The sequence below is a fragment of the Mobula hypostoma genome, chromosome 19, assembly GCF_963921235.1.
Source record: "Mobula hypostoma chromosome 19, sMobHyp1.1, whole genome shotgun sequence".
NCBI classification, from domain to species: Eukaryota; Metazoa; Chordata; class Chondrichthyes; order Myliobatiformes; family Myliobatidae; genus Mobula; species Mobula hypostoma.
The window spans coordinates 1,537,474-1,554,588 of record NC_086115.1 but is presented as its reverse complement, the minus strand read 5'-3'; the positions used below and the strand labels follow the sequence as shown (position 1 = coordinate 1,554,588).

At 42.5% G+C, this 17,115-nt stretch overlaps 1 protein-coding gene across 3 annotated transcripts in view; it reads left to right on the top strand.

Moving 5' to 3' along the window:
• shoc2 (SHOC2 leucine rich repeat scaffold protein) overlaps positions 1-17,115 on the top strand; it is a 130,692-nt gene that overhangs the window by 65,253 nt on the left and 48,324 nt on the right. For all 3 annotated transcript variants that reach the window (XM_063071227.1, XM_063071228.1, XM_063071229.1), the window contains one exon: positions 9,968-10,105. In XM_063071227.1, the coding sequence (XP_062927297.1) occupies positions 9,968-10,105 (138 nt within the window). The remainder of the gene's footprint in view (positions 1-9,967; positions 10,106-17,115) is intronic.

Sequence of the window (17,115 nt, the reverse complement as noted above, 5' to 3'; positions counted from 1 at the left end):
ATAATAAAGATTCTAAAGTACATTTATTACCAAACTATTCAACTCCTAAATTATTCTTCTCCAGATAGCCACAAAACCAAGAAAAAGAAGAATGGCAACATGATCATCAACCCCCAAATCTCCCCACCCCCTGCACGAAAAATGAACAACCTCAGATCCCCTTCCACCATATAAAACAAAAACGAAACAAGAAAGATCAGGTGAAAAACACAGAATATAAAAAATTATAAAGACCGCAAAAAAAAGTTCATAGTCCCATTGTTCAAAACCATGTCAATATCCATATCCAAAACACAGCAAGCCTTGGTAACATCCTCTGGGCACAGTGGCAGGTCACACAGGCTTCGCTCTCTGGCACCAGAGCGATCCCACCAGCGATACAATGACAGGCAGCCAACGCTCACCTTCCGCATTTGCCTCGATGTTTCAAACTCCCTCATCACTTTAATTGGCACGATGGAGTTGAACATCGGCTCACTGCCTCCTCGCCGTGAGGCCTGTGCTTGCTGCCTCCCAGATTCCTCTTGGACACAGCAAAGCGCTGGATCACCCAAACTGCAAATCACAGGCTCCAACAGCTCCAGAAACATATTCAAGACGATAAACAGATGTAAAAGACAAAAGAAATGAAATAAATAGTTTTGTGGTCTATCCAGAAAATGTCGAACAAGGGAGCATTGTACGCAGGCACTATCTTGACTGGTGGTAGTTGGGTGACATGATCCAAAAAGTGGAGCTGCCTTTGTATTAATTACTTAACTGTTTGAGGACTGCAGAAGTAGTTTTAAGTTGAGCCTGTGACTGCTAATACAATGAACAGGAATGAGGTAGATTGGCTGGTTGAGAGGTGTCATGGTAACAACATCACACTCAGTGTCAGCAAGACTCAGGAATTGGTAGTGGACTTAATAATCAAGTCACACTGGAAGAACACTCACTGGTCCACATTGAGGGCTTAGGAGTGAAAAGGGTAAGTAGCTTCAAGTTTCTGTGCTCAAAGAATCTCTCCTGGGCCCAACATGTTGATGCTATCAGTGGCTCTTTTGTTAGGTGATTTGGAATGTCACCAAAGGCTTTCAAATTTGAAACTTGCACAACTGCACATCAGAGAGCATTCTAACTAGTTACGTCACAGCCTGATACAGAGTCTCCAATGCACAGGATTGCAAGAGGCTGCAGAGGATTGTAGACGCTGCCAGCTCTATCGTACATACAACCCTCCCCCACCAACAAGAACGGGTGGTGCCTCAAGAAGTTGGCATCGGTTATTGAAGACGTTCACCATCTGGGACATAGCGTCTTTGTGTTACTATCAGTAACATTTTGTATTACTAGGTGGTACGGAAGTCTGAATATACACACACAATGTTTTAAAAATAGCTTTTTCTGCTCAACAATCAGATTTTTGAACAGTCCACGGACACTACCTCGTCTTTGATCTATGTTTATATTATAACTTATTTTGTCTTGCACGGTACTGCTTCCACAAAACAATAAATTTCAAGCTATGTTTGTGATAATAGGTTTTATTCTGACTGATTGTGTAGTGACCAAAACAGTTAAATTAACCAGCAGCATGCTTATTATACAGTTTAACTGCTGAACTTCAAAATTTACGAGATTGAGTTTCTTGGAGTTCTCAGTGGATGAAGAACATTTCAGAGGCATTTGGTAAGGTGCCACACAAGGCTGCTTAATAAGATAAAATCGTGTGGTGTTACAGGAAAGATAATGGCACAGATAGAGGAATAACTGATAAGCAGGAGACAAAGAATGGGAATAAAGGGAGCCTTTTCCGGTTGGCTGCCAGTAACGGGTGTTCCTCGGGTCAGTATTGGGACCTCTACTTTTCACATTGTTTGTCAATGATTTAAGTAGTGGAATTGATGGTTTTGTGACAAAGTTTGTGGATGATACGAAGATAGGTGGATGGAAGCAATGCGCTTGCAGCAGGACTTAGACAAATTGGAAGACTGGGCAAAAAAGTAGCAGATGAATGCAGTGTTGGGAAATGTATGATAATGCACTTTGGTAAAGGAACAATAGTGTGGACTATTATCTAAATGGAGAGGGTGCAAAAGTGGTTTACCAGGATGATGCCTGCTTTTGAGGGCCTGTGCTATCTTGAGAAGCTGGATAAACTAGAGTTGTTTTCTCTGGAGTAGCAGAGGCTCGGGAGAGATCTAATGGAGGTTTATAAGATTGAGAGGCATAGATAGAATAGATAGTGTTTCTGTATTGTAGAGTAGAAATGTCTAATACCAGAAGGCATGCATTGAAGTTGAGAGGAGGTAAGTTCAAAGGGGATGTGAGGGGTAAGTTATTTAATCAGTGGTGGATGTTGGAATGCGCTGCCTGGTATGGTGGTAGAGGCAGGTACTTGAGGCGTTTAAGAGCAACTAGACAACGGGGTGAGCTGTTGGGGCACCCTTTGAGAGAAGGGTAGTGCAGTCTGATATGAGCAGAATGAACATTAAATTTTCCTGAATGCTATTGGTATCGCTTTGCTTTGGAAACTGAAGTAGAAAACAGTTTATTAAAGAAGAACAATGCGTAGCAAAGGAAATATAGCTGCTCATTTAACGAAGGACACTTTTGATGGCATTATTTCTGGTTTATCTGCCACCCTTGTGTCTCTCAGTGTCATTCTGGAGACGTGCATGCCTCTCCTCTGTCTCCTCTTCTCTCATCTTTTTTTGTCTTGACTCTTTGATCCTGGAGTCGTGCGGCCCTGGCCTCATCTGATTCTTTCTTTCTCTCCTCTCTCCTCTCTCCTCTCTCCTCTCTCCTCTCTCCTCTCTCTCTCCCTCTCTCCCTCTCTCCCTCTCTCCCTCTCTCCCTCTCTCCCTCTCTCCCTCTCTCCCTCTCTCCCTCTCTCCCTCTCTCCCTCTCTCCCTCTCTCCCTCTCTCCCTCTCTCCCTCTCTCCCTCTCTCCCTCTCTCCCTCTCTCCCTCTCTCCCTCTCTCCCTCTCTCCCTCTCTCCCTCTCTCCCTCTCTCCCTCTCTCCCTCTCTCCCTCTCTCCCTCTCTCCCTCTCTCCCTCTCTCCCTCTCTCCCTCTCTCCCTCTCTCCCTCTCTCCCTCTCTCCCTCTCTCCCTCTCTCCCTCTCTCCCTCTCTCCCTCTCTCCCTCTCTCCCTCTCTCCCTCTCTCCCTCTCTCCCTCTCTCCCTCTCTCCCTCTCTCCCTCTCTCCCTCTCTCCCTCTCTCCCTCTCTCCCTCTCTCCCTCTCTCCCTCTCTCCCTCTCTCCCTCTCTCCCTCTCTCCCTCTCTCCCTCTCTCCCTCTCTCCCTCTCTCCCTCTCTCCCTCTCTCCCTCTCTCCCTCTCTCCCTCTCTCCCTCTCTCCCTCTCTCCCTCTCTCCCTCTCTCCCTCTCTCCCTCTCTCCCTCTCTCTTTCTTTCTTTCCCTCTTTCTTTCTCTCTCTCATTCTCATTAAACCGGTCCACGGTGCAAAAAAGATTGGGGACTGCTGATGTAGACAACATCTGCTGCCTTGCCTTCATCCACTTTCCTGGTAACTTCATCAGAAAAACTATAAGATTGGTTAGACATGACCTACCATGTACAAAGCCATGCTGACTATCCTTTCTCAGTCCATGTCTATCCAAATACTTGTATATCCAGTCCTTTAGAATACCTTCTAATAACATTTCCACAATTGATGTCAGACTCACTGGCCTATAATTTCCTAGTTTCTGTTCAGAGCCTTTTTTAAACAGTGGAACAGCATTGGCTATCTTCTAATCGTCTGGTACTTCTGTCATTGAGGATGTTTTGAGTATTTCTGCTAGGGCTCTGGCAATTTTTGCACTTGCCTCCCATAGGGTCCGAGGGAACACTTTGTGAGGCCCTGGGGATTTATCTACCCTGATTTATGTCAGTGTTGCAAACACCACCTCTGTAATCTGTAGGAAGAGGTGCAGTCGACGTTTCAGGCCGAGACCCTTCGTCAGGACTAACTGAAGGAAGAGAGAGTAAGGGATTTGAAAGGGGGAGGGGGAGATCCAAAATGGCAGGAGAAGACAGGAGGGGGAGGGATAGAGCCAAGAGCTGGACAGGTGATAGGCAAAAGGGGATACGAGAGGATCATGGGACAGGAGGTCTGGGAAGAAAGACAAGGGCGGGGGAGGGGGGGACCCAGAGGATGGGCAAGGGGTATATTCAGAGGGACAGAGGGAGAAAAAGGAGAGTAAGAGAAAGAATGTGTGCATAAAAATAGGTAACAGATGGGGTACAAGGGGGAGGTGGGGCATTAGCGGAAGTTAGAGAAGTCGATGTTCATGCCATCAGGTTGGAGGCTACCCAGACGGAATATAAGGTGTGTGAGGAACAACTCACACACCTTATTTCTCCAACTTAGAATTTCAGTCCTTGGACCAGACCTATCTCTTTGAATATTTACTTTGAAGGTAATGGCATTGTGGCCACTGGATGCAAAGTGTTCCCATAAACAAACTTCTGTCATCTGCCCTGTCTCATTCCTTAATAGTAGATCCAGTATCGCATGCTGTTTCCTTGGGACTTCTACGTACTGATGAGGGAAACTTTCCTGAACTCAGTTAACAAACTCTATCCCATCTAGTCCTTTTACAGTATGGGATCGATAGTCAATACGTGGAAAGTTATAACTAACTACTATAATAACCTCAAACAAGAAAAAATCGACAGATGTTGGAAATCCAAGCAACACACACAAAATGCTGGTGGAATTCAGCAGGCCAGGCAGCATCTATGGATAAATATACAGTTGACGTATCGTGTCGAGACGCTGCTGAGTTCCTCCAGCATTTTGTATGTGTTGTTATAACAACCTTATGTTTCTTGTAATCTCTTTACAAATTTGTTCCTCTAAATCCGACAGGCTTTTGGGTGGTCTGTAATATAGACCTATTAACATGGTCGTACCTTACTTATTTCTCAGTACCACCCATAACACCTCACTGATGAGTTCTCCAATCTGTCCTGATGGAGCACTGCCATGACATTTTCTCTGACTAGTAATCCTAGCCTTCCTGCTTTGGTACCTCCCACTCTGTCACGTCTGAAACAACGGACCCTGGAATATTGAGCTTCCTGCAACCAAATCTCACTAATGGCTACAACATCGTAAATCCATGCCCTGAGCTCATCCACCTTTCATACGATACTTGCATTAAAATATACACAGCTCAGGAAACTAGTCATTCCATGCTTAACCTTTGATTACTAACTTAGTCTAAGGTCTTACCAACATCTGCCTCCCCAGTCTCTCCACTATCTTTTCTGGCACTTTTGGTTCCCATCCCTTTGCAACTGTAGTTTAAACCCCACTGTTCAGCATTAACAAACCTTCCTGCACGGATATTAGTCCCCCTCCGTTTCAGGTGCAAACCGTCCTTTCTTTACAGGTCCCACTTTCCCTAGGAGAGAGCCCAATTATCCAAAATCTTGTGCTTTCCCTGCTACACCAACCTCTTAGCCATGTGTTAAGCTGTATAATCTTTCTATTTCTGGCCTCACTAGCATGTGGCATGGGTAGCAATCCTGAGATCACAACACTGGAGGTCCTGCTCTTAAACTTAGCACCTAACTCCCTGAACCTCATCCTATGCTGAACTTCATCACTCGTCCTACCCATGTTATTCATACCTACATGGACCATGACCTCTGGCTGTTCACCCTCACACTTAATACAGAGATGTCCCAGACCCTGGCACCTGGGAGGCAACGTACCACCACCTGGGAATCTCGTTCTTGCCCACAGAGCCTTCTGTTTGTTCCCCTAACTAAGGACTCCCTTATCACTACAGTGTGCCTCTTCTCTTCTCTCCCCCCACCCACCCCTACTTCCCTTCTGAGTCATAGAGCCAGACTCCGTTCTAGAGATCCAACCACTGTGACTTTCCTGTTACACAATAGACAATAGGTGCAGGAGTAGGCCATTCAGCCCTTCAAGCCAGCACCGCCATTCACTGTGATCATAGCTGATCATCCACCATCAGTACCCCGTTCCTGCCTTCTCCCCATATCCCGTGACTCTGCTATCATTAAGAGCTCTATCTAACTCTTTCTTGAAAGCATCCAGAGAATTGGCCTCCACTGCCTTCTGAGGCAGAGCATTCCACAGATCCACAACTCTCTGGGTGAAAAAGTTTTTCCTCAACTCCGTTCTAAATGGCCTACCCCTTATTCTCAAATTGTGGCCTCTGGTTCTGGACTCCCCCAACATCAGGAACATGTTTCTTGCCTCTAGCGTGTCCAATCCCTTAATAATCTTATGTTTCAATCAGATCCCCCCTCATCCTTCTAAATTCCAGTGTATACAAGCCCAGTCGCTCCAATCTTTCAAAATATGATAGTCCCGCCATCCCAGGAATTAACCACATGAACCTCCACTGCACTCCCTTAATAGCAAGAATGTCCTTCCTCAAATTTGGAGACCAAAACTGTACACAATACTCTAGGTGTGGTCTCACCAGGGCCCTATACAACTGCAGAAGGACCCCTTTGCTCCTATACTCAACTCCCCTTGTTATGAAGGCCAACATGCCATTAGCTTTCTTCACTGCTTGCTGTACCTGCATGCTTACTTTCAGTGACTGATGAACAAGGACACCTAGATCTCGTTGTACTTCCCCTTTTCCTAACTTGACAACATTCAAATAGTAATCTGCCTTCCTGTTCTTGCCACCAAAGTGGATGACCTCACATCTGCCATGCATCTGCCCACTCACCCAACCTGTCCAAGTCATCCTGCATTATCTCAACATCCTCTGCACATTTCACACTGCCACCCAGCTTTGTTGTCATCTGCAAATTTGCTAATGTTACTTTTAATCCTTTCATCTAAATCATTAATGTATATTGTAAATAGCTGCGGTCCCAGCACCGAGCCTTGCGGTATCCCACTGGTCACCGCCCGCCATTCTGAAAGGGACCCGTTAATCCCGACTCTGTTTCCTGTCTGCCAACCAATCTACGATCCATGTCAGTACCCTACCCCCAATACCATGTGCTCTAATTTTTCCCACTAATCTCCTATGTGGGACCTTATCAAAGGCTTTCTGAAAGTCCAGTTACACTACATTCCCTGTCCATTTTCATAGTTACATCTTCAAAAAATTCCAGAAGATTAGTCAAGCATGATTTCCCCTTCGTAAATCCATGCTGACTCGGACCGATCCTGTTACTGCTGTCCAAATGTGCTGCTATTTCATCCTTTGTAATTGACTTCAGCATCTTCCCCACCACTGATGTCAACACCCCCCAACAGTATCCAAAGTGCTGTTGTTGAAGGGGATGGCCACAGGGGTACTCTGCACTGGCTCCTTAACCGGCTTCCCCTTCCCTACTGTCACCCAGTTTCCTGTGTCCTGCATCTTGGGTGTAATTACCTCTTTTATATGCCCTACTTACCTCTGCTTCAGCCTCTTGAGTAATCTGGAGTTCAACCAGTTCCAACTCCAACTACTTAATATGGATTGTTAGAAACTGCTGCTGGATGCACTTTTCCCCAGTTGTAATCATCAAGGATGCTGGAGGCCTCCCTGCCTACCCACATTCAACTATCCTACCTGGTCTGTCTACTGTTCTAGCTGAGCAGATATAAAGAAGTGAAGGGGGGTGTGGGGGGAGAAACAACCTCAAGCTTTGCTCTTCTTTTCTTAGCCTTCTGTGACTGAAGCCTCGAAGAGCTAAAGCCTCAAGATCACCACTCTGACACTGTCCACTCCAACTATGGCTGGTGCACTTGCCCCTGACTTACTTCAATTGCCAGTCGATCCCAAATACAGATTGGTCGCTGGTCAAAGCTCTATTACACTGCTGTGACCTGCTGCTGCCTTTTTCTACTTGGGCAGTGGACCTGAGTCAACTCCCCTCCTCTCAAACTTCTGCTGTCCAGATTTGTCGCTGGTCAAAGCTCTATTGGTTTCTCTTAGGAAATAAAGGTGCTAGTGAGTTTTCTTGGCCATGCTGTCTACGCGATCGGATCAGAACAAGCTTTTGGTGATGTTTACTGTTGGAGCTTGAAGCTTTCAGACCTCTTGACCTTAGCACTGTTGTTGTAAACAGTGGCCTGAAGTTGATGACCAGCTCTTTTGTTTTGCTGATCTTGGGAGAGCTGAATGTTGGAGCACAGCCTTGCTGTATGCTAGTGTTGCAGATAATCACGGTGGAGATGTTGCTGCCTATCCTTACTGATTGTTGTCTGTTGGTCAGGAAGTCAAGTATTTGTTGCAAAAGGAAGTGTTGAGTCCCAAAGCATGAGTTTGGAGATGAGTTTGCTTGGAGTTATAGTACTGAAGATGGAGCTGTAGACAATAAAGTTTGATTATAGGTGTATTTGCTATACAGATACTAAAAAGGATCTCTACATCAGGAACTATCCTTGGATGCACAGTCCATTTTCTCTTGACCTTTTAGTTCTGCTTATTCTATGCTGCACTCTCTAAGAATAAAAAAAAAAGTATTGTTTTCTGTTGAAAACTTCTTCCAGTGGCACATCCTATCGTTTAAGTAAGTTATGTTACCTTTAGATCATCTTGTTGCAAATCTTATTTTTTGGTCTTCATTTGATCTTGCCTTAATTGCTAGCCTTAATGCTTATTTTTATTTCTTTATAACAGGCAGAATTGTGGTGAATCTACAATGTGCCTTCCGTCTCAACTAGTTTGGAACCAAAAGTTTGAAATGTCATCAAAATATAAACAATATTGCATCTGTATTGTCATTTCTCGACTTGTATGTTTTAACTTGGGCGGTAAAACCACTGACGCAGGTTTGAAAGGGTGCAAGTTTTTAGAATAGAAACATTTGTAATTAAATCTTGAATTTTTCAAGATTGGTAATTTCTTAATTTAGAATGATAAATTTGGACTGCAATTTGGTAGAGTTGCTGGATTAAGGCCAGGGAAGGAAAAGTGTCTTGTGAGGGGCCATGAATTTTTCTGGGCTTACCTATTAAAATAAAATGTTGGATTTTAGTTACCAAGTTATCACTTCAGCAGTGCCTTTGATCGCATACCTTAATCTGTATCCATCACTGAGGGGAACAAATTTCCTGGCTGGGAGGTTTGTTGATGCTACTCAGGAGGGTTTAAACTAGTTTTGTGGGGGACTGGGAACCAGAGTACTAGGTCAATAAGACAAGGATCGGACCAGAAGGTAGATGTCAGGGAAAGAATTGAAAGGCAAAATCGAAATAACAGGTATGATGGGTCGGACAGTTTGAAGTGTGTATATTTTAATGCTAGGAGTATTATGGGAAAGGGTAATTAACTTAGAGCATTGAACAGTACATGGAACTACGATGTTGTACCCATTACTGCAACTTGGTTGAGTGGCAGGAATGGGTGATTAATGCACCATGTTTTCGTATTTTTAGAAAAGATTAGGAAGGAGGTTGGTGGCGGGGGGGGGGTGGGGGGGGAGGGTGGAGAATGGGCCGGAGTTGCACTACTGATCAGGGACAATATCACAGTTGCACTCAAAGGAGGCATAATGGAGGGTTCAGATATTGAGTCCATTTGAGTAGAACTCAAGGAAAGAAAGGTTGCAATCACACTGACCTGCAATGTTGTGCTGAACCACCTAAAAAGCAGATCAAAAACACCCAAATACTAATTTCTCCTACCTACACAATGTCCATAACCCTCCATCTTCCTGACATCCATGTGCCTATCCAAATGTCTCTTAAAAGCCTCTAACGTATTTGCCTCTACTGCCATACCGATATCCACACAATACCACTGACAATCCTTTGTCTATCCTGCCTGTTATTTTCTCAAAGAATGCATACAGTACTCTTATTACAGCAAGAGATTTTAGTAGAACAAAGCACCAAAGATGTTTTCAAGATCCCCTTGGCAGTAGTCAAACTGAGGACCAAGTCCTGAGTATTTTTCTATCTTGATGGATCTGTTTCAAAGAAGATAAACAGTCTCGATTTATCGATGTAAGGTATTTGACTATCTATTTTTCTCTTTGGCAGGTGAACTATGTAACCTCATAACACTGGACGTGGCTCACAATCAGCTTGAACACCTGCCAACGGAGATTGGCAAATGCACGCAAATCACAAATCTTGATTTACAACATAATGAGCTGCTTGATCTGCCTGAAACTATAGGTAAGGGTTCAATAATTATTTTCATTACTCTAATTTTCTCCATAATGAAATAGTTTAACACACAAAATCCTGGCGGTTTTCAAAACATACTGTTCAGTTCCTAACAACTTGTTGAATTCTTCCTAAGATTAACTGGTTTTGTATATTCCACAGAAGCCTGGACTGTAGTGCATTATTTCATTGAATTCTGAAAGGTACTGAGCTGAATTGCATTTGTTTTGGACTATTATCTAAACTCTTCATATTGCCCCCCCCCACCCCCCACATCCTTACACTAACTTTGTATGAATGCTCGATTCCATTTGTTCAAGTGCACCCAATGTGGAGTTGGGCAATGAGGTGTAGAGGAACTTTGGCAATGAAAACTCTTAAAATTGCCTTAAGTATTTTCTTAAAAAACAAAGTAATTACAGCACGAGCTAAAAAATAAAAATGCGTCAAGTAATCAAACCTACCTTTTTCTTTTTAAGTTTTAAATTTGGAATGGTATGACTGCTCTTGGCCAGACTTAACTGATGTAGGATTGCAGAGGCTAATTTCACCAATTATTTGAGGCTCTGTTGTCAGGATTCTATGTGGTGCAGATGGTTGCATTGATAGCTCTCTTTCTGGATTCAAAGCAGTGCAAGTGGCTTCTGGTGTTCCTCAGATAGTGATGCTGTGGTCTTATTGATAATAGACAATAAGATATAGGAGCAGAATTCGGCCATTTTGCCCATTTCTGTCACGGTTGATCCACTTTTCCTCTCAGTCACAATCTCCTGCCTTCTCCCCATGGCCCTTCATGCCCTGACTAATCAAGAATCTATCAACCTTTGCCTTAAATATACCAATTGACTTGGCCTGTAGAGCTACCTGTGGCAATGAATTCCACAGATTCACCACTCTGGCTAAAGAAATTCCTCCTCATCTCTGTTCTAAAAGAGTGCCACTCTTTTCTGAGGCTGTGTCCTCTGGTCTTGGATTCTCCCACCATAGAAAACATCCTCTCCATATCCACTCTGTCAAGGCCTTTCAACATTTGATAGGTTTCAATGGGGTCATCTCTCATTCTTATAAATGCATGCAATTGCACTATAATATGTTTCTATTATAATGCATAAACACTCTGGAGACCAGTACAAGAAAACAAATTTAACGTTTGTCAATGTAAATCAGCAACACTTAAAATCTAAAGTTTTAATTGGATGTTTCCCCTGTGAATCCCAGAATATTATCTATTCAGTGAAGGGTGAATTTAGTGATTATGTGTGCTGTGAAAGATCTCTGTCCCTATTCATTGAGGAGCTTGCATTGAAGTATGCTTCAGGAGTCTGCAAGATTTATTTTTTTTGTTTTCCCTCTTTTGAATCTTTCCCTCACATCTTTGTTAGCCATTTGAAACAAGGAAATTTTTATTTAGTTTTAAAAATCTGTTTGGGAGCATTGTCACTTACAGCAAGGGAAGTTGGTTGAGATATATTGGTTTGTTGAGTTCTGTGTGTAACAATTGCATTGTCGCAAAATTTGACAAGTGAAGCAAATGTTTATTGTTTAGCCCCTTATTGGAAGAATATGATGTATTTCAAATGATTCCATTTCTATATCTAATTTATTATCCAGTAAGCTTTGGTTATTGAAATAATGCTTTTTATGTAGGTAAACACATTCTAATGCCGTATCATTACAGATATACTAAAGCTTTGAGAGCATTATTCAGCCTGAAAGATCTTTGCAATTTTCCAGTGTCATTTCTTATTAAACTGCATAATCATTCACTATTCGATATACAAAATGTCTAGTTCTTTACTGTGATGATTTCTAGTTCATTGTGATGATTAAGAAAAGTTTAAACTGTAATCTGACTCATTGTCACCTTTAAAGGCATGATACTTAGCAAATCATGCAACAGCTTAACATTTAGAATTTAAAATTGAAAACTTTGAAACATTACAAAAACTAAGTCTTGCACCAAGAAATGAACAATATAAGCTGGCTCACTACAGTGGATACCTGTATAGACTGAATGTACAAATCCAGGGCAATGAAAATTGGCTACGGTGCATTCTGTTATGATCTTTCACCTAAATTGGAAATTGAATACATACTTTCTGTGTGAAATTCTGTGTTTTGGGTTTGTAACTTGTTCTGCTTTACGGTCATGTAGTTTCAGGATGCTATCATATTACCTAATAGCCTTTAAGGGGGAGACATTTGGTGGCACTAATTTAACAAAGAATAGCTTTCAAAAAATGCTGCTCTTGACGTTCTTGTTCTAGATTTTCCTGTGTGCCACTCAGGTATGAAACTAGCAATTGTACAGCTGACTTCCTGGAAGTGTCCCAGTTACATGCTGCATAGTTGTTGGAACCATTTTGCACAGTAAATCAAAACATAATTGGGCTAAACGTGCTATAATGAAATGTAACTCTTCCTTCAGTTAGTCCTGACGAAGGATCTCGGCCTGAAACGTCGACTGTACCTCTTCCTAGAGATGCTGCCTGGCCTGCTGCGTTCACCAGCAACTTTGATGTGTGTTGCTTGAATTTCCAGCATCTGCAGAATTCCTGTTGTTTAGGGATTAATTTAGTTGACTATTTAATTACCTATTTCATTGGTTCAGCACAATATTGTGGACCAAAGGGCCTGTTCCAGTGCTGTACTGTTGTTCATGACCAGATTGTGATTGCCCAAGGATTGGCATTGAAATCCCGTCCTATCACTTCTTGTGACCCATTATATAATTGCTCTATAATTTATTTGTCAGTTTTTATATGCATTAAATCTGAATAAGGCCCTGTATTTTAACTCTTATCTCAATGTTTCCTTCCATTCTTGTGCTGTTTTCTCTGCTTTAACTCCTCATTGCTTTTTAGGGCTCTTAAATGCTCCTTCTATTTGAGTAGGTCATTTGCCCTTCCACTCTTTGGCAGAGGCAATGCACAGTAATTTATTAATAAGTCTTTCTTTCTTCAAAAACATTTTCCATAATGTGTGTGCATTCTTGAATATTCATTAATCCCCTGCAATTTCCACCAAAAAAATCATTATTGTAGTCATGTAAACTTAACTCCTGGATAAATTTTAATTTTAATCTGCTAATCTGCTGGGGTTATCTATTGTATCCAGTGCTCCCGATGTGTCCTCTTCTACTTTGGTGAGACCCATCATAAATAGGGGCACAGTTTAACTCAGTACCTCCGCATCATCCACTCCAAGTGGGACTTCCCGGTGGCCAAGCATTTTAATTTTGATTCCCATTCCCGTGTTAATCCATGGCCTCTCAAGTTTGAAGATGATGCCACCCTCAGGGTGGAGGAGCATCACCTTATATTACTTCTGGGTATCCTCCGACCTGATGGCATGAATACCAATTTCTCCTTTTGTTGAGCAATACTTTTCTCCCACCATCCTGACCCCCCCCCCCAGTTCCCCACTCTGATAGTTTACTTCCCACCTGCCTATTTCTTCCCCCCAGGTCTCCTTTGATGTTTCGCCTATCCCCTTTCAGCTAGCCTCTTTCCTCTTCCCTCACCTTTTAATTCAGGCATCTCCACCCTTGCCCCTCAGTCCTGAAGAAGGGTCTTAGCCCAAAACGGCAACTGTTTACTCTTTTCCAGAGATGCTGCCTGACCTGAGTTCCTCCTGGCCTATAATTTCCTTTATTCTCTCTCCCTTCTTAAAGAGTGGAGTGATATTTGCAATTTTTCAGTCGTCTGGAACCATGTTGGAATCTATTGATTCTTGAAGGATCATTATTAAAGCCTCCAGAATCTCTTCAGAACCCTGGGGTGTGCATCATCTGGTCCGGGTGACTTATCAGCATTCAGACCTTTCAGTTTCACAAGAACCTCATCTCTAGAAATGGTGTCTTCACACACTTCATGACTCCTGACACTTGGAACTTCCACCATACTGCTATTGTTTTCCACAGTGAGGACTGATGCAAAATATTTATTCGGTTCGTCCACTATTTCCTTGTCTCTTATTACTACCTTTCCAGTAGAATTTTCCAGTGGTCTGATATCTACTCTTGCCTCGCTTGCACTTTCTGTATCTGAATAAACTTTTGGTGTCCTCTTTAATAGCTTAACTTCATATTCCATTTTTTCCTTCTTTATGACTTTTTCAGTTGCCTTTTGGTTTTTAAAAGCTTCCCAATCCTTTAACTTCCCATTAATTTTTGCTCTATTGTATGCCCTCTCTTTGGGTTTCATGTTGGCTTTGATTTCTTTTGTCTGCCGTGGTTACATCATCCTGCCTTTAGAATACTGCTTCCTTGGAATTATCTGTTCTGTGCTTTCCAAAATGCTTTTAGAAACTCCAGCCATTGCTGATCTGCTGTCATCCCTGCAATTGTTTCCTTCCAATCAGTTTTGGCCAGCTCCCCTCTCATGTCTCTGTAATTCCCGTTACTCCACTATAATACTGATATATCTGACTTCAGCTTCTCCTTCTCAAATTGCAGAGTGAATTTAATCAAATTATGATCCCTGGCCCTTGAGAATTCCTTAATCTTAAGCTTTCTAATCCATTGCACAACACCCAGAATAGCTGATCCCCTAGTGGGCTCTACCACAAACTGCTCTAAAAAGTCATCCTGTAAGCATTCTACAAATTTCTTCTCTTGGGATACATTTTGTGTGCCATTGCGAAATTTCTGCTTTTCATATCTAACTTAAATTCACTAATATTAAAATTTCCATTTCCTGTTTTCCACAAATTATGATGTTACTATTTCAAGATGATTTGGGAATCAATTTTAATAAATGATACACAGCCATTTAGATTTCCATTTTCATTAAAATTACACAGTGTAGTATTAAATGTTTGAAACAGCTGCAGGATCGCACAGTAGCATAGTGGAAAGTGGCACGGTAGCGTAGTGGTTAGCACAATGCTTTCTAGTTCCAGCTACCCGGGTTCAAATCCCACCGCTGACTGCAAGGAGTTTGTACGTTCTCCCTGTGACTGTGTCAGTTTTTTCCAGGTGCTCCAGTTTCCTCCCATGGTCCAGGTTACTTAGTCATTGTAAATTGTCCTGCGATTAGGCTAGGATTGAATCTGGGGATTGCTGGGTAGTGTGTCTCAAGGGCTGGAAGGGCCTATTCTGCACTTTATGTCAGTAAATAAATACAGGTTGGTAGGTTAATTGGTCATTGTAAATTGTTCCATGATTAGGCTAGGATTAAATCGGGCATTACTGGGTGGTGCAGCTCAAAGAGCCATAAGAACCTATTCTGTGCTGTATCTCAATTAAAAAAAATACAAATATCAACTTTTGTCGTCTTTGATTTACTTCTAAATTGATATGAATAAATTCTTCATAGGAGTCAAAAGCTTTCAAAAGGAGATTATTATTGCGATCAGTTTGTCGCCTTAGGCCTTGAGTTCATTTTGCTGACTTGATTATCAGACTATAGGACGTAGGAGCAAAATTAGGCTCCTCAGTCCATAGAGTTTGCTCCGCCATTCCATCACGGCTGGTTTGATATTAGTCAGGCAAACACGAGGAAATCTGCAGATGCTGGAAATTCAAGCAACACACACAAAAAATGCCGGTGAACACAGCAGGCCAGGCAGCATCTGACGAAGGGTCTCGGCCCGAAACGTCGACTGTACCTCTTCCTGTAGATGCTGCCTAGCCTGCTGCGTTCACCAGCATTTTTTATGTGGGTTAATATTAGTCAGCCCCATTCTCCTGCCATCTCCCTGTAACTATTGATGCCCTGACTAACCAAGAACCCATCAACCTCTGCTTTAAATAGACTCAATAACTTGGCCTCCATAGCGTCTGTGGCAATGAATTCCACAAATTCACCCTTCTCTGGCTAAAGAAATTCCTTCTCATCTTTGTTTTAAGTGGATGTCCCTCTACTCTGAGGCTTTGCCTTCTTGGTCTTAGACTTGTTCCCTGTAGGAAACGTCTTTTCCACATCCACTCTGTCTAGGCCTTTCAATATTCGATAGGTTTCAGTGAGATTCCCCTCTCATTCATCTAAACTCCAGCAAGTACAGATCATCAAAAGCTCCTTTCATTCTTGGAATCATTCTTGTGAACGTCTTCTGAACCTTCAACAATGCCAGTACATCTTTTCTTAGCTATGAGCCCAAAATTTATTTATATTTTTTATTGATTTATTTGCATACAGCGTGGAGTAGGCCTTCTGGTCCTTCAAGCCACGCCACATAGCAGTCCCAATTTAACCCTCGTCTAATCACGGGACAATTTGCAATGACCAATTAACCTGTCAACTGGTACGTCTTTGGACTGTTGGAGGAAATCGGAGCGCACAGAGGAAGCCCAAGCGGTCACAGAGAGAATGTACAAATTCCTTACAGGCAGTAGTGGGAATTGAACCCTGGTCACTGGTACTGTAAAGCATTGTGCTAACCACAATGCTACCATGCTCACAGTATTCCAATTGTGGACTGACCAATGCCTTATAAAGCCTTTGCATCACGTCCTTGTTTTTGTATTCTCGTCCTTTCAATATGAATGCTAACACTGCATTTGCCTCCTTACCACTGTTTCAACCTGGAAGTTAACTTTTAGGAAATCCTGCACAAGAACTCCCAGATCTCTTTGCAATTCTAATTTAGAATTTTCTGTCAGTTTAGAAAAAAAATCTATGCCTTTATTCCTTTTATCAATGTACATGCCCATCAATTCCCTACACTATACCTGCCATTTCTTTGTCCATTCTCCCAATCTGTCCAAGTTCTTCTGCAGACTCCTTGTTCCTCAACATTACCTGCCCCTTCAGCTGTCTTGGTATTGTTTGCAAACTTGGCCACAAAGGTATCAATTCTATCATCCAAACCGTTGACGTGTAATGTGTAAAGAAGCAGTCCCAATACCAACCTCTGTGGAACACGACTTATCACCAGCAGCCAACCAGCATAGGCCCCTTTTATTCTGACTCTTTGCCTCCTACCGATTAACCAATCTTCTATACACGCTAGTATCTTTCTTGTAGTACCATGGGCTCTTGTTAAGCAGCCTCATGTCTGGCTCTTTGTCAAAGGCC